This window comes from Melanerpes formicivorus, unplaced genomic scaffold, assembly GCF_026170545.1.
Source record: "Melanerpes formicivorus ecotype bairdi unplaced genomic scaffold, bMelFor1.0.p_v2 SCAF_10, whole genome shotgun sequence".
In the NCBI taxonomy this organism is placed as follows: Eukaryota; Metazoa; Chordata; class Aves; order Piciformes; family Picidae; genus Melanerpes; species Melanerpes formicivorus.
In genome coordinates, this window is record NW_027142362.1 from 8,194,165 (window position 1) to 8,212,535 (window position 18,371).

The 18,371-nt window shown below is 43.1% G+C and overlaps 1 protein-coding gene across 9 annotated transcripts in view; it reads right to left on the reverse strand.

Annotated features, from left to right (window-relative positions):
• MEGF11 (multiple EGF like domains 11) overlaps positions 1–18,371 on the reverse strand; it is a 306,782-nt gene that overhangs the window by 21,887 nt on the left and 266,524 nt on the right. For 5 of the 9 annotated variants that reach the window (XM_068143523.1, XM_068143522.1, XM_068143525.1 and 2 more), the window contains exons 16-21: positions 16,657–16,785; positions 14,218–14,346; positions 13,365–13,493; positions 10,319–10,447; positions 9,923–10,156; positions 3,003–3,121 (exon numbers count right to left, since the gene is read on the reverse strand). In XM_068143523.1, the coding sequence (XP_067999624.1) occupies positions 3,003–3,121; positions 9,923–10,156; positions 10,319–10,447; positions 13,365–13,493; positions 14,218–14,346; positions 16,657–16,785 (869 nt within the window). The remainder of the gene's footprint in view (positions 1–3,002; positions 3,122–9,922; positions 10,157–10,318; positions 10,448–13,364; positions 13,494–14,217; positions 14,347–16,656; positions 16,786–18,371) is intronic. The other 4 variants (XR_010987968.1, XM_068143526.1, XM_068143524.1 and 1 more) reach the window with 1 other exon arrangement.

Genomic DNA, 18,371 nt, shown 5'->3' on the forward strand with positions numbered 1-18,371 from the left:
GTATTTATAGATGGCAATCATACTCCCTCTCAGCATTCATTATGCTAGATAAAAGAAGCCAAGCATTTTTTTGGGTCTCTTCTCATACACTCCCCACCCCTTATCCTCCCACTTGCTTTTGCCTGCACGTGTTCCAGTCTGAGTGCTCCACTAGCACAACTCACCAGTCCTGGACACACCAGGAGGATTTTAATGCCTCTACTCCTACCTGTTTCTCAACAACTTCAAAGTTTTAACTTCAGGACACGCAGAGGGCCCTGGAGCAGTAGCCAAATGTCTGTCTGGCAGAGGGGAAATGAGGTGAGATACCTTCCCCCTGATCCTGGAAGAGACCGGGGAAGGCTTGGTGTTCTCCCTTCCTATGAAGACAAACCTGTCTCACAAACCACAGTTCTCAGAGCAATGCTGGACCTTTTAGCTTCTGCTCTCAGCTGTCTTTGTTTCCTTAGTGAAGCGCCCACCATGCACACTGGTAACAGCAGCAGGGTCACTAAATACAGCTACTAGTGCAGGACAACCATGCTCAGTACCCTGTGGCCAGATTGACCTGTGTTGAACTGGTATAGGGCTGGGAAAGAAGAGCAGAGACAGCAGGAAGGAAAGCAGAAGTAATATGTGTAGAGTTTGGTGAGGAAAGAGAATAGGGAAGTGGATATGAGAAAAACTAGAAAGATAACAGAGTGGAGAGAACACCAGGGGAAGAGAGAGAAAATGTAAAATTAGGCACAGAGGAGAGGACAAGAGGGGCACAGGGGGAGCACATGAGAGAGAAAACCATCTCAAACTGGAGCAGGGCTTCATCTCCCCACTGCTCTGTCTTTGTACCTTTGCCCAAGCTGTCTCTCTGAAAGGAGTGATAGAGGAGTGGCTCCAGTCCATCGCCTCAAGGCATGATCTCCTTGGAGCACAGGGAGGATAATGCAGCCAGGGCAGGGGCTCAGCAGTTCAGAGATTCCTCTGCCATTTTTTACATTTTGCATCTGTGCTGGTTCCTTTGTGACCCCAGCTGGCACTAAAAAGAAATGATTCCTCCAAGTACAGCTTCGCTGCAGAAAGTGGGAATGGCACCAGACAAACGGATTTGGAAATGAATCCCGTCAAGGCAGCCATTAGGGGCTTTGTATGATCCTTTGTCTTACTTGGCTGGAGAACTGCATAGACACAAGAAGCATATTTTAGGGCCTCCTCAGCTATTAAGCACTGCAAAGCATTCTCATGAATAAGCAAGATGATGTGACATCTAAAGGAAATATTAGGCCATACATTAGGCCATTCTAGAGCACAAGTCTTGTGAGGAGCAGCTGAGGGAACTGGAGGTGTTCTGCCTGGAGAAAAGGAGGCTGTGGGCAAACCTTCTGGCTCTCCACAACTTCCTGGAAGGAGGTTGGAGCCAGGTGGAGGTTGGTCTCTTATCCCAAGTAAGATGTGATAGGACAAGAGGTAACAGCCTCAAGTTGCACCAGGGGAGGAGAGGACATGAGGAGCAATTTGTTCCCCAAAAGGGCTGTCAAGCCCTGCAACAGGCTGCCCAGGGCAGTGGTAGAGTCCCCATCCCTGGATGGATTAAAAACCGAAGTAGACGTGGTGCTGAGGGACAGGGTTCAGTGGTGATCTGGCAGTGCTGGGTTAATGGTTGGACTCAATAATCTTACAGGACTTTTCCAACCAAACCAATTCTGTGATAGTCAAAAAAGACTAATCAACCAGGGGCAACTTGCTGACCAACTGCCGATAGCCAGGCCTACAGCAGGGTGAGCAGCTTCCAGGCTACTCCAAATGCACCACTTGGGTTTGAAACCTTTTAAGCAGCTTAATATTTGGAGTAGCTCTGTGCCAAGGTGGCTGGGAAACCAGGATAGGTGCTTGCTTTGACCTTTTCTGAATTCATTTAAATTAGTGCAACAGGATCAGTGGTCCAGAGCCACATTCATGGTGTTCATCCTAAATTTGACATCGAGAGCATTTGCAGCTTCAATCTGGGGAGCAAAAATGCAAGGTGCAAGGGGAGCGTTTACAGTGCAAAACATATTTACACATCTGTCTAAACTTTTCCCTGAGAAGTCTCTGGAGCCAGCCTTTTTATTACATTTTAATGAGTTTTTCTTTTAATAACCAAGGAATGACTTACAGGAGCACATGTAGAAATATTTTTGCACACCCTGTTTTCTACAGTAGTGTCTTTATAGCATTAATCTTGTTCTCATGGCTTTCCACTCAGCAGAGCTATGCTTGGATTAAGGTGACCATCATTTTAAAGCTGACAGCCTTGCTGAAATGAATTGCATTTCCTTTTTCCTCAACTCCCTACCCCTTGCCCCACCTTGGCTTATTAAGGCTCTAAAGGAAGAGGTGTCAAATCTTTTATCATATCTAACTCGATTGCTAATATGGTGAATCGAGGGTTGTCCATGAACAGTCCAAGGGAATCTATAGCAACATGTGATAACTAAGGTACTCCTGGATGTTGGAGCAGTAGAGTCTGAATAGCTCTGCTGGAGAGCCATCAGTAACAGTAGAGCTTTCAGAATGCCCCTTGATGAGAATAATGCTGAGAAGACACTCTAGATACCTTCCTGCATCTCTACACTTCTCTGTGTCAGCGGGAAATTTGTGTGCCTACTGAGCTGGGAAACAATGATATAGCAAAGTTAGATTACTGACTCAAGGCTTCATTGATTTGCTTTTGTTATATTAATGGATCATTACAATTATCTAGTTATTTATCTTTCCTGAGAAACAAACATACCTTATAGTTGCTAAGACACCAAGGCTTACTGACCCAGACAGGCATGCGCTGAAGCTCCAGTTAGCAGGCACAGGATTACGAAGATACACCCAGGGGAAAGCAGAGCTTTTTGTGTCTGTTAGAGCTACAGTGTCTGGAACAGCTACCCTGGCTTCATAAATAATGCTGGCAGGCAACAGGATCCAACAGGCATTGCTTTGGTTGATTTCCTTGAACTGATAAAAACATTGCTAGAGTGGGGTGGGATAATATCTACCTTACTGGAGCTGTTTCCATCCAGATTACTGGTAAAGAAGCGTGAAGTCACACCACAGGGGAGAGTGTGGTAGCTTGGATTGGAAAAACAATGTACACTGCCGCTACCTTGAGATATATCTGGGAAGAAAACAAGTCATCACAAAATACTTTGGAAGCCACAAAGATGCTTAAGAAGCTGCAAACATGCTAGAGACAAGCTAGTATAGAAAACTTTGTTAGAGTGCTGGGTGTTCTAAAACATCTGCAGGTGAAATCTATCCTGCTTTGTCAGGCTGTGAAGCTCTTGAATATTAATGTTAAAGATCAAAAAAGCAAAATATTTCATTAACACAGTGCTATTAAAAAGTGAAAAATACTCCTGACAGCCCAGTTGCCTTGCAAGTGAGGGAAGGAATGCAAGGCTCAGGGAATGCATGGTCTGCAACAGTGTCTTCCTTCATTTAAACACAGTAAGAGCTACTGGTGAGAGCAACCCTTGTAGCTATGAAACAATCAAGTCAAACTCTGTTACCACAAAAGGTAGTTCCCGTTGGAAATCAAGGTACTGTAACCACACCAAGGAGTCCAGAACATTTCACATAGCTTTGTGTGCAAAGGTTTAGCAAAACAGAAAGCTGCAGCACTGAAAGGCAAACTTGGGCAGTTATATTGTTATACTTAGAGGTATTTAAACTGTTTTCTTAATTTAACTCAGGAACACATTTACCAAGCGAAATAATTTACCAGGAAAGGCATCATATTTATACTGGCAGTCCTAAGGAAAACATCAATCCCAAGCTGGTTCCAGTTTAATGACAAATGGATAAACATTTCTAAGTACCATCATAAGAAAGGATGAAAAATTTAAACTGAAGCAGAACAGTTCAAAGAGCCAAGCCCTGTAAGAAGCAAATGAATGGGTTTTAATTAAATTAAACTCATTCTACTTAAATTGAAGGCAGAAGGGTCAGTTATAAGAAACACTTTCACTAGGTAATGAAGTGCTGGGGTGGCTGCTTGTCCCCATCACCAGAGATCTCCAAACGAAGGTTGGCAGGAGATGGGGGAGGAAGGACATGGACCTGGCTGCCGCTGTCTGTGGGAGAGCGGTACCCAACCACCCTCAGCATCTCTCCTTGCCCTCTGCCTTTGCATTCCTGTGAACATGCATTTTGCTTTGCTGACATCTTGTGGAGATCTAGCTCTAGTTTAATTTACTGCAGACTATCCTGTTTCAAGTAAGTGGTGTTCTCTGCAGGGCGCCTATTCCCTAAGTGCTGTGGCACACAGCTGTGAGAGGAAACAGGCACATGCATATCTGACCTAGCATATATTTTCTGCTGAAACATGCAGAGCAATTCTGGAGGTCAGCTCTACTTTGTTGCATGCAGAGCCTTTTTGTTCTAGCTATTTTCTGAGGTTGTTGCTAAGAAAGTGTCTCAGATCAGGATGTGATTGCAGAACTAAAGCTTTTGTGTTTAACTTCTTCCAGCTAGCCACTGCCCAGCACAGCAGCCAGGACTTTCTCATCTCTCCTAACTCTGTGATATTTGCAATAGAATTAAACAAGAAATAGATATCTCTTGGGGTCTGAAAATGAGAACTGGGGCTGGAACCCAAACACAATCATCAGTGTGTGCCCATCACAAACACAGCTGCTCTCATACAGACTTCAACCTGCCAAATGAGAGACTGGTGGCTCGCCAGGGAGCAGAGCTCATCCACCCTGCCATCTCACTTAAATGTAGACACTTGAACCCACTGCTTTCTACTTTGTAGGTGGGTGTTGAATGGCTGACTCACACCAGCTCGCAGCTCTGCCTTTCCCCATCCTTTATCTCTCATGCCCTGGCTCAGCAGCAGGCGAGAAGGACCAGCTGGAGCAGAAGAGACTCAGTCCATTGCCTTTGCAGTGAGATAAGAGGGCACATACCAACGGTTACTGTGAGCTAGCCAACACATTACAAGATCACACCCAACTTATCTGCCTGTAGCTTGTTCTGTGCACCCGATGAGCTGAAGAAAAAGTGTTCCAGACCGCCTTACTGCTCAGCACAGTGCTGAATTAATGGCCCTGAGCTTGTACACAAGTCTGCATCACCAAAAATCTTTTCTTCCTTCATTGCATGCAGCTCCATAGAGTCAGAATTACTCCTTCTACACAGTTCCGTTTGGTCGATACTTAACTACCCACCCAGGCTGATTTACCTTGATAGCACGGTCCATTTTCTACACATTTATTCATGAAGCTCCTATAACTGCTGGCTGGAAATACATCAAATTCAAATCTAATGCTATCCTAGTTTTAAAAAAAACAACCCAACAACAAAACACAAAAACCCAACACACCACAGACCCACAGCCTACAAGAATCCCTCTCTTCCCAAAGAGGAGAGTTTTAGTCTGCTCTAACAGTAAGGAAAGATTTAAATGCTAAAAGAAAGGGAATGATTTACATTTAAACACAGCAAATAGACCTCAAAGGCTTTGTTAATGTTGACATGGGGAGATCAGTCCTGTGAAGGGATCCCTGATAGCAGAGTCCTGCCAGAAGCCTCTCAAGCCTGAGGCTGCACTCCAGTGGAAGAACCATGAGGTCTGGATGAAGGTCAGAGTGCTCTGTCACTCAAAAGCCTGAGCTTCTGCTCCCAGCTGGGGCTGTGGGGTGATGCAAAGAGCACTGGTTCCAACCCTGCAGCAGCAGCAGGATGGTGTAGTGTGGAAACTGGGCAGAGAGCCAGCTGTGGAAACAGGGAATCAGGAAGCACTCTGCAGTAAATACAAATGCAGATAGCTCAAGTTGCAAAATGGAATGGCTTTCTCCTTCTTCTGGGGATCTTTTCCACCCATACAGTCAGTGGGGTGGCTAAAGATTCGAAGCAGGAAGGTTCACTCTGCCACCTCCTACCACACATCATCTGCAGATCATTTCTGTAAACATCTTGTCTAGGCTGCAGGTTTCACAGTACTCTATTTGTAGAGAGCTTTGCTTAGGTTTGGGCTTTCAGCATCGGATTCAGCCATACCAGAAAGTTTATAAGGCTTTGATCTCAAGCATCACTTCAGCCCATAACCAAGACTGTGAAAGCCCTGATAAGAAATAGCTGCTGCTTTCTAGCCCTACCAAATAGTTTTCCCTCTGTCCCCATATCTCTGAATTAAACAACCTGCACTTTAAAATCTCTTTTTTGTTTTTGGATGCAGCATGGTGCCCTCATGCTGGGGAGCACCATTTTGGTTTCTGGCTAATTTGGGAAAGTCTGCTCTCAAATCCATGTGCTGTGGTTAAGCTCTCCCAGCATGGGTGGGTTTTTTCCCCAGTTGGTGCTGGGCAGAGTTGTGTGTTTTGCTGCCACATCCTTCATCCACAAATATTAGACTCTAAGGGCTGCCCAGGGGAGTTCCCCTTCTTTATAATCTCTTTCACACAAATGCAGGGATTATCAGCATCAGAAAAGCTGAAACATAAGGACTAAAAACATCCTCCAAAAAGAAATTAATGTGCTGGAAGAAATTGCTGCCTCTAGGAGCATGTGGGACTCTATTCAGAGAAAAAACAACAGCAGCACTACCCTAACAAGAGTAAACAAGCGAAGTAACAGCAGTGGTGATTCAGGTACCCCATCACATTATGACACATGTAGGGCTGGATACTGCAGTCATGGTTTAGGAAGAATTCCTGCTGAAGTCCATGGGATTACATTAATTGGACAAGTACATCTGCATAGTATGCTGCCCCAAAGCCTCATACAAAACTCCTGATGAAGGCTGAAATCCCTGTTACCTCTATGTCATACTGCTACTGTCCTTCAGTGTCCACTGCCACACACAAGTGCAGACCTCCATTCATATACACACATGTTGTTCTTGCCATCCAGCCATGCTATGAGTCCCTATTGCTTATCTGTGCTCTTGTCTCAGCATCCACCCATTTTCTGCTGGGGAAGGTGCACGTCAGCACCTTCTGCTGTCTTTATGCTCTATGGATGCAAAAGGCTGAAAACAGCATTTATAAGGCCAAAGCTGAGGAAGTGACTGATGGGGAGAAAGTTTCAGGAGGAGGATGTACTGGAGGACAGTCAGAATTTGGCAGGGAGCCTTCAGAAGCCCTGGGCTAGAATTTGTAAGTGCCCTTCTAAAACCTAAAGACCAAAACTTGAAACAATGCTGATACCTGCAGACAATTTATAATGAGGTGAAGATGGAGCAGTGTGATTTCTAAGTTCAGACTTCTTCTGCAAGCTCAGATAGCAGGGGGAGGCAGAAAGAAAACTGTTCTTGCAACCTTCAGAAAGATACAGCTGACCTCACTCAGCTGCAGCTTTCTGAGTGATAAAATGCATATTGCTAAAAGGCATGCACAAAGAAAGAAGGAAAGAAGAGAGAAAAGATCCTGTCTCTGCATCCCCATCACTGACTGAGATGAATGGGAAGAAAACATTAAGCCAGTTTCCTTCTGGAGAAGCCCAGGGAGGTGGTTGGATCCTGATCCCTGGAGATGTTTAAAGGATGCAGAGATGTGGTACTGAAGGGCATGGCTTAGCACCAGATTTCATAGAGTTGGTGAATGATTAGACTCAGTGACCTTAAAGGTCTTTTCCAACCAAAAGGATTCTATACAACAGCACTGACCTGATGTTGTTGGGGATCACAAGGACAAACCAAGCTGACACAGAGCGGTGATGCCATGAAGGCAAGAAATTAATTCACTGTCATTGCCCAAGGACCAGAAGAGATCCCAGGTTTGGTGCAGCTGAAGAATGTGATCCTTCAGATATTTATGATGTATCTGTGAATTCAGACATTCCCAAAAGATTTTTCTTCCTCCAGTACTGATGCATGCAGCATCAGGAGCTGCAGGATAGGCGGCTGCACCTGAAAGGAATGTGAGGTACATTGCACAGGTTGATGCAATGCCCACAAAGACAGAACCTGCAAGGACAGCCATGGGCTTTCAATGTCTTCAAGCACAATGGCTTTCTCCCTGTGACTGAGGAGGAAACTCATCTGTCTATGCTAACTTCAAAGGATGAAAGTGTCCTTTCTCAGCATTAGCCTTTTGTGTGCTCCTTGCAGACTGAGATACCATCAGGTCAGTTGGGAAGTCTCCATTTGTGGTAAAATATGGAGAAAAAACCACCAAGGGATTTTTTTGTGTGTTCCCTTGTCTGAAATGAGAAACTTAATTACTCCAGTCAGGAACTCCCCACCTCTCCTTAGCTTGAAATCTCTAAGTTGTGCCTCTTAAGCACGCCGGGGTACACATACATTAACTAGAAAAGCACGGAAATAAATGAGGTGTAGCAGGCTTTGTAAATGAATGGATAAAGTGCCAATATGGAAGAAATGGATTGCTGGGCAGCTCAGAACATTTTTCCATGCCAGTGGCTGTGATCTGCTCTCTTGGACCTCAGAGCCTTATGGCTGCTGAGATGTGCCACAGTTGTCTTTTGCATGTTCATGGCTCTCCAAATGATGTTGAAATGACAAATTTCAGGCCAAATCGTGTTGACAACCAGCCAAGGATTAGATGAGCCTTCTCTGGCAACACTTTCATACTTTTTTTTCACCCAAATGGGCAGCTTAGGCAAGAGCCCACAAAGCTAAAATTCAAAAATAAGAGGCAACAGGAGGAGGTTGAAGACTGATTCCCTCCCCCCCCATCTTGTAGCTATCAGAAAAGGAATGCTCTACTGGAGGACTGAGTGGTCTAGATACAAGCTTAGTCAATGCTGTTCAGCAGAGAGCCTCCAGTACGAGATATACCATTACAGGAAACCATGTTCCTGGTATGAGGACAGTAGTCATGCTGCCATCAGAGAGGCTCCTCAATGAAGTCCCAACTGTAGCCAAAGCTAGGCTGTTATATCATTGGATTGGAGGGAGAGGCTCCTTACCAGGTGCATCCTGGCAAGGAAGTCCAGAATGAATTTTCCAGCCATGCTATCCTGAGACAGCACAGAAGCCAAGTCAGAGGCAGCAACAAGTGGCTGGGGCTCGTGCATTCAGACTAGAAAGCAGGTAAAAAATCCAGGCAATGCAGGAGTGGGAAAGCAAAGCTGCTATGACAACTTCTCACTGTTTCAGGAGCTTGTACCTACAGGGACTCACATTTTCAACTATTTAAAGGGAAATGAAAAAGAAAAGTGCAGTCAGAGGGCAGCAAGCCCTGAGGAGAACCCCACTAGAGACAGATCAAAAGAAACAAGAAGTAAAACAAACTACTGTCTGGTGTCCTATCTGATATTGGCCAGAGAACAACAAGGAAGAATGACAATGTTAAAAAATGAGAGCACAGCCTCGAAAGTTTAGCCAAGCTGCCAAGAAAAGCTGTCCTCCATAGCAGTAGCAGAAGGCAGAAGGAAGCAAGAAAAGTGATCTCAATACAACTTTTTTTTGGGTTTTGATCCTAGAGAGCTTTCCTTTCCCTCCCTCCTCCTTTCATCAGCCTCTGTGAAGGAAATTCACACCAGCTCTCTAGACAACAGGGACTGGTCTGCACAGAGAACAAGTGACAACAAATAGGAAGCCTCAAATCACAAACTGCAACGTAGACTAAAAGAAAACCTTATGACTGACCCAGTCAATCCCACTCCTCAAGCAAAAAACCTCTTCTGAAGGTGTCACAAAGGGAAAACTTCCCTGTGCTGCAACAGGAATGCAGCTGGTTTACAAAAGTGGAGTTGATGTATTCCATGCAGCATATTTCTTGCCTAGGTATAGCTTGTGTCAAGTAAACTTTCATCTATAAAGCAACTAAAATCAGTTCTAAGTCGTATTTGCTTTCCTGTCCTTGTTGAGTGTTAAAAGATCAGGGGAAGAACTGAAGCATCATTATTTTTGAGGCTCAATAACACATGTTATACATCACAGAAGCTGCTATTTCCCCAACACACAGGAATATGAGTCTGTATTTGATTAACATAAAAAGACCCTTACCAGAAAGTGAGTAATCTGTATTAGTCATCCTCATGGCTGGAGTATAAGATACACTTGGCATGTCATGGCCTTTCTCCTTCTGTTTCCGTCGATACCACACAAACAGTGCCAGCAAGACCATAATAATTAGAAGGAGAATAATAATTCCAATGATAGCTCCCACTGAGTGCCTCTCTGATCCAAGAGCAGGGCTAATTTTAGTGTAGGGGTTTAATTCTTCCATCATAAGAGCCGCTGTTAAAAGTAATTCATAACACACTGTAAATTGAATCGTGCATTTCATTTTTGAAACACTACTTTCTTCTTTTTTTTTAGCAAGTACATCATTGGAGGGGGAGAGAGACAGAGAGAGAGAGAGAGGGAGATAAATATTTCACAGGCAGAATTTCACTGTACCTTGATCACATCGGATTCCTTTGAAGCCGGCACTGCAGTAGCAAGTACCTGTGACATGGTCACACGTAGCATTATTCATGCATTCACAGAGTTGTTTGCAACCATAACCAAATGTTCCTGGTGAGCACTCTGGGAAGTCAAAGAAAAAGATTGGAAAGAATTCTACCTTTTTTTTTTTCAGGAATGAGTGAAACCCTTGCCATGGAAAATCCAGTAGAAAACACTCCCTGATTTCAGTGTCTCCGGGATAACCTTCTAGTGTTAGATGATTATTGCTTTACAGCAGGAGATAAATGTATTTCATGTACACTGTGAAGTATTACTTATTAAGCTGTAAGGAAAAGTCACACAAGACTTCACAAGGGTGAAGCCAATAATACATACAGAGGATTTAAATTCTTGATATACATCACAAGTGTAGAGAATGTAACAGGGCAAGAGCTCAGAAGCTGCAGACAGCATCTTGAAAGAGCACACCACTCTCCACCAACTCTGAATGTTTATTTTCATGGGGGCAGTAGCAAAGAAAAGTTCCATGTGTCCTTATATGAACACAATAGGCTTTTACCAAACAAATCCTGCATGCTTTCATACTTATCTCTACTAGTGTTCAAAGATTAATACAATATTTTAGGTAGAATTACAGAGCTGAGCATCTGAATGGTTTGATTTGCTCTGCTGCTGTATTAGGACAGTTAATACAGAGGGGATTTCTATCCTGTCTTTGTATGGCTATCAAAGAGAAAATGATTGAATGTCCAGCTGAGAAATTTATTCACCCAATTACCATGATGGGCTATTACAATAAATCTGTAGGCAGCTTACTGTATTTCTTGAGGAACTGTTCAATAATAAATTGAAAGAAACAACTTCTGTCACATCCTACTTACTTCTCTGGTGAGGAAGCTATGGTTCTTTAGATTATATATTGTTTAGTTTAAGAGGTTACTACTGTGCCACAGCAAATGCTTTGCACAGCGTGATGATATCTCCCCAATATCAGTCTCAAAGTAACTCCTAATAGCCCAAATTTAGTATTAAATGATGAACAGCAGCCAGTGTTTGTGTAATGATTTGCAGTGTGTATTACTGTTTTATCTCTTTCTTTCATCTTCAGGTCCCCAAACAAGGGATAAAATCAAGTTATTACAATTAATGACCATTCTGTTATTAGCCTGTAACCTGCTTAAAGTGAATCAGGTCTAAGTTTTTGGACTGCTCCACAAAAATGATGTCTGCATTCAGACATTTTATCTGCAATGTGGTGTGACTGTCAAGTCAGCAGAACTGTGAGAAGAAATGAGTCTTAATGAAGAGATGCATTCAGATTAAATGGTAGAAAAACAAATAAATAAATACACTTGTAGTTTGGATAGAAAAGAAAGCCTCAGGCTTTGTACAGAGGTCAAATTAAAAATGTAGCTCTTTGTATAAACTCTGCTAGGAAGCAGTTCTACTCCAGAAGTTTTCACCTTCCTACTTTATTTCTGGTTGCACTTAAGGGTGTACAAAAACTCACAGCAAGTTGGTCCCTTACAGAACTTCAGTGATACCATATGGAATCCCACACCAGCATGCATGTTTGGTCCTGACATACATGATTGCCTGACTGCATGCATGTGCCCCAAAATCCCAGATGTTCATGAAGTTAGCTACAAGTACTTCCATAAAGACACATGTAGTAAGCTAGAGTTGAGAAGCTTTCACTGGCAAGTCTAGCAGGAATGTTACTGTACTGCCTCAATAACAAAAAAAGGCTGGAAACCCTGTGGAATTAATGCCTTGGTAAGGTGAGATGAATTTCACCCTGCATTTAGAATCCAAGTAAGTGTGTGAGAATTTTCTTTTGATTTACTATACTGGACAAACAAGTAATTATTCAGCTACAGCACATAGAGTTTCTGCTACTCTCATTCTTTGTTCTTCAAAGAAGCCATTTGGCACAGCATGCTAAATATGCCAGCAAGACATTGACAACAATTACAGTAAGATACGCCAGTACCCTTGCAAGGTAATTGAAGCTCATTGTTAAGCACTTGCTCACCACTCAAGTTAAATACAAATCCTTCCAAAACCAGCCAGTTATTTTTTCTCTTGATCTGCTTTCATTGTAAAGATGAATCTTTATTTAGTCCCCATCTATAGCATAACAACTTATGCAAGAAAGACCCAATATAACTTCAAAGGCAGAGAATAGAAAGGACTTCTTGCTTTAAACCTTTCTGTTGGATCATGCAGTCCCGCACCTCTGCTAAAGCAGGGCCACCTAGATCAGTTTGCCCAGGATTGCAATGCCCAGGCAGGTTTGGAATCTCTCCAGAGAAGATGACTCTACAACCTCTTTGGGCATCCTGCTCTAGGGCCCCAGCATCCTCACAACAAAGGTTTTTCCTCAGGTTCACATAGAACCTCCTGGGTTCCAGTTTATGCCTGTTTCCCCTTGTTCTGTCACTGGGCACCACTGAAGAGAGTCTTGACCCATCCTCTTATCCCCCACCTTTTATCTATTGATGAGCACTGAGAAGATTTCCTCTCAGGCTACTCTTCTCCAGGCTCAACAGCCCCAAATTTCTCACCTTTTCCTCCTTACAGAGATGCTCCAGGCCCCTCAGCAACTTCACAGTCTCTGTTGGATTCTCTCCAGTAGTTCCCTGTTGCTCTTGAACTGGGGAGCCCAGAACTGAACCCAGTACTCCAGCAGTGGCCTCACTAGGGCAGAGTAGAGGAGAGGAAGAACCTCCCTTGACCTGCTGGCTCCACTCTTCTTAATACACCCAAGGCAGCACTGACTTGTTTATATTACACTTAACTGTTAGGCTGGGAACAGAAAGGCCTGATCTGCAGAGCACTCACTATATTTCTTTATGCTTAAACAGACTGCCCAGCTTTCCAGAGATGCCTTCTTCTCCCTATGGATTATATAAGCTGCCTGGGGTTACTGTCGTGCTGACATCAAGACCTCATTTAAGATCCCATTTCTGCAAAGACTTCTGAAATACAATCACTCCCCAGGGTAAGAAGAAAATAAAGTCATGTTGCTACTTACTTTGCTCACATTGTTTGCCTGTAAATCCAGTCCTGCACGTGCACTGGCCGGTGATGTGGTCACAGTCTGCTCCGTTCTGACACTGACAAACATTGGCACAGTTTTTTCCATAAAAAGCAGCTGGGCAACCTTTCAGGAATCAGAATAAGGCAAGGCTAAGAAAAAAAAAACTTTAGCACAAACTCAGATGTGCTATCAGCAAATAAACAAGATAAGTAGGCCTATAAATCCATGGATTTTTTTTCAGCCCCTGTATATTCAATAATGTTTATTTGATCCAATATGCAGCGATACTACAACAGCCAATTTTCCTGAAGTGGTTGCTCCCATCTTGCAGAATTGCCTTTTAAGTGTTTCAAAAGAACAAAAACTTGACCCATCCATACAAACTACATTTTCCAGAAGCGAAAGAAGATGGCTAAACAGAAACTCTCTAAAAGGCCAGAGATCAATCCATTACTTGCAGGTGAAAAAGCCTTCTTAAAAGGCTCACCAGAATTTGATTTCCTCCTCCATACAGTGCTGGTAATTTTCACTAGTCGGATGAGAAATCTCAAACACTTTTCCCAAACCAGACCACACACACTGGGGCTTTAACAAGAGAGGGACACGGACTGTACAAATTCTTGCCATGAATCAATAATTTCAACGATTGGTCCCTCCTTTATCGACCTGCAAAGGCACAGAAAACCTTCCAAAGCTTCAGGACTATTTTCCTCGGGGAAACGTGAAGTTACCACGAGGAAGAAGCAGGTGGTTTTGCAGGGAAGACTGCAATACTTGGACGAGACACGAGGTAGCAGCACATACTTTGACAGACTCCCCGGCACAACATTGCCTCTATAAAGCTTACGCTGAGTGCAGTAGAGCCCCGTCCAACCATGAGTACATCTACATTCTCCATCGTAAGGGCTGCACATTGCTCCGTTGTGGCAGTTGCATGAATGAAAACAATCAGGGCCCCAAAAACCAGTGGGACAAGCTATGAAAATAAAAAAAGATCTGTCAGATGGCAAAAAGGAAGAGCAACGATCCTGCATCAGTGCTGTGGAGGAGCAATAATAAAGGAGAACCTGTGAGACACCAGCAAAGGCAGAACTTCACATTACAATGCTTGGCGTGGCTGCAGTGATGACTGCTTCTTCCAAGCTTTGCAAAGCCAGGTGCCAACCTGCAACCTCACCCACGCTGTCCTGCCCTGGCACAAGGGATTTATTCCTTGTGTTGATCAGGTGGCAGGATCAGGTCTTAGCTGCATGTGAGCACTGAGAACCACAGAAAGATTGACCCTCAACATGACATGAAGTGCTGTAGCCACTCTCCCTGCCTTCCCAGCGCTATCTGGGAAGAGAATTTGGAGAGGGTTTTAAGGCATGGAGGTAATTTAATTTTCTTTTTGATATTCTGGAATCCTTGCATGGTAAAGCACAGCTCTTTGTGGTTCACTTTTCCTCTGCAATCAACTACTAAAATTGCCACATTGATTTGAAGCAGAGTGCCACTCAAACGATGTCAAAAATGTAAACGAAACTTTTTGCAGCCTGAATTTCCATCCACAAGAATCAGATTGCTTTTGTTGATGGGCCTAATATTAAATTAAAATCTCCAGGTCTATTTTATATTGCCACAAGTACAATATTAATACTTTCCCCAAAGTTATTTTAAGCCTCCCTCCAAAACTGAATGCAGCAAGTTACAGTTATTAGTGCCAGACTAAAAGATCCAAAGTGATGATAACCTTTCAATATAACAACTATATTTTTGCTTTAAAAAGCACTTTCCACGGCTTCCTATTAAAGGCATGAATTAATAAGGCATAGTTCCCAGGAAACCTGAAAGTACAGAAATGGTACCTATTTCCATGTATGCCATTGGCTCCCAAGCTGAGGATAAATGCAAGTTTCTGGCATATGACAGACACCTCTGAAGCCAGCATGAATAGCAAAAAAACCCACCCTGCCATGACGTAAATCAAACGAAAGGTCACCGAACTCACACAACCTAAAGCTGAACAGGATTTGGCCTCTGTGCGCTATAAGCAACCAGAAATACTTCTACAATGCCTTTGTAAGCCAGAGCTGCAGGGGCTGTTAGCGTCTCCAGAACGGGCTCTGGAGTTTGAGCTAAAATTATCTCCTTTGCAGCTCTGTCTCTCGGTCATTCCAGGTTAACTGGTGCAGAGGGAGGGCTGACTGAAATAGCCTGGTACCGGACTCGGGTACACACGGCCAGGTGCCAACAGGAGCCTGGGGAGAGGCCAGGATCATGTTGAGAGATTTACACCTTCTTTACAAGAAGGTTACTGAAGAAACAGTCAGTTTCCTGCTTTGTTCATCCAAGACAGAGTAGCTATGGTCAGGTCCTTCTGCCTGCTAAACTGGAAAGAGTTGCTGCTGAACTGGCCTGCATCACTCTGTAAGAAAAAACCCATCTTTTTGCAAGGTTAACAGAAACTAACAGTCACTTCCCAATTACATGGCTAAATATAATGAGGAATCTGTAGAGCCTTCTATCTTTTTTCTTTTCTTTTCTTTCCCCCCCCCCTCTCTTTTTGAGTGACAGCAATATTCTGCCTGTGGAAGATACACAATAAAAGCAAAATTACAGCCGTCTGTTTCTATCCAATTCCTAGTTTATCACTTGAAGTTTAATATATTTTACTCTGGAATGCTGTCTAATATGCTAGTTGTATCCTGAATATGAAGTAACATTTCTGAATGATAGGACATTGCTTCCCTCTGTGATCTATCTTCAATTAAGGGATGCTCTCAGGAAATGACACTTTGGGATCAGCAAATGCCAATCTTCTACCTGGGCAATTTTCAAGAAGAAATCCTCCATCCCTCCAAGCTCACATTGACTTTTACAATTAAATTACATTTAATAGAAAAATTTCAGCTGCCTAATTTCTCAGTTCTGGGGGCTTGGTACATGCAAACATTTACTGGTGAATAATTTCTAATGCAGTAGTGGAAAGAAAATGATTTCAAAAAATAAAAGGGAATCTGTCTAGAAATTAAAAGGGAGCATGTAGCTTTCTTTTTTGATAAGAGCTTGTGACCTCCCTTTCCTGTAATAGAAGCTAGTAACAGCTTCTGCAAATTCCAAGTGCAGAAACTAATTCAAGCCAAAGCAAACTTAGATTAATTAAAAGAAACAAGTTCTAAAGAGACTAAAGCACTGCCTGCTCTAATACTTCAGGGATCTCCCCAGAATCTGTCTTGAACTTTCAGAAAAGTCTAAACAGGGAAAATATGTTAAAGTGGAGGTGGAAAAAGAGGACTTTGCTTACTCTGAGAGCAGTCTATGCCTATCCAGCCTGGAAAACACTGGCAGGATCCATCGATGGGATTGCAAGTCCCGTTCTCAGTGCACTGACAGACCTCGGCACAGTTCTTCCCATATTTTCCACTGGGACAGACTGTGAAAATACAAAGCAGTTAACTGAAGGCTCTTCATAATGACCACGAGGAAGTCATAGGACTCAACACTGAGCAGTTAGAGATAAAAGTAATTAGAAGATTTTTCTTTGCTGAAAATCTTTAGGAGAAGCAGAAAGTGTTGAGTTCCATTTATGTTTGCTTACATCCCAGGCATAAAAACAAGAGGAAAAAGTCATCTCAAAATGTGTTTTTCTGCTGGAAAATGAATCTAATGTAGTTAGAAGATTATAATTATTGGAGGGCATTATGGAAGGATGAAAAGAGGAAAGAAAACAGAGAAAATGGGCTATTGGGAGATGAAGAGAACAGTAAAGTCGAGGAGAATTCAGAGTAGCAGCAAACACAAATGGCTAGAAGGGATTGATCTGGGGACTTGGCCAAGGGGGTCCCTTGGAACAAACCTTCAAAGAGGGTTTTGTGCTGGCTCAGAGGATTAAAACCTCAACTATAAGAACAACAAAAGTAGGAAAGTAACATTTTGGACTAAATACCAGCCTAGTGAGGAGCTCTCAAAAAGCTGAGGAGTAATGAGGATTTTTACTTACAATTCTGCCACTAGAACCTAACTCCCTGGTATCATACTAATACCTAATGATGATAGCAATAATGGACCAAAAGCTGGTATGATGGCCCAACCTGGTAGCCTTGGGTATCTGCCCTGATCCTTTCTGGATCAGATACATTAGGCTATGCACAGAACAGCTTTCAGCAATGTTGGTGGGAGGCAGCCTTCCAGCATCTCCCAGATTCAAACTGTGTGAGTGGAATCAGAAGCAAGACTACCACTTCTGTAGGTATTTCTACTGTGTAAGTCTGGTGGAAGACTACTCCCACAAATAAAGCATGTATCCCATTGCTGAAATGTCATGCTTGTCTTTTGGCATCTGTCCACCTATCCCTCTCCACTAGCCCTTGCTGGAGTAAGTGTTCAATTATGGTGCAAATGTAGTTTCCAAGGATTATTTTTTATGCTGAGGGTGGTGAAACACCATCCCAGGTTTCCCAGAGGGGTGGTAGATGCCCCATGCATGGAAACATTCCAGGTCAGGTTGTCTGGGGCTCTGAGCAACCTGCTTTAGTTGCAGATGTCCCTGTTGGCTATGGGGGAACTGGGCTAGTTGACCTCTAAAGGTCCCTTCCGACCCAAACCATTCTACGATTCTCTGCATGTTTGACCAAGAGCTGTCAAACAGATGTGCTGCATCCTAATAACATTAGCATCTCTTCCTCTTTGTCCACCCAGCCTACTGCTGCAGTTGGAAGAAAAGAAACTAAATCCTTTTTAGAGTCATCTTATAACAGCCTAAAGACAGTGACATAAAACTAATAGACATGTAGATCTTCAACCTCCCACCAAATTATTGGAAATCTTTAATGCTAAAGTTGATGGAAAGCTCTGCTCAGTAACGAATGAAATGTTTAATTTCTGTGCTCCTATTGGCTGTGTTCCCTGACAAAAACAGATGCATTTTCAAAACAAGATAAAACATATAGTCCATCTTTGCAAAGGGTGTAACAAATGGAACTGGAATTGGACTCTGGTAAATAATAGTGATGTCAAAAA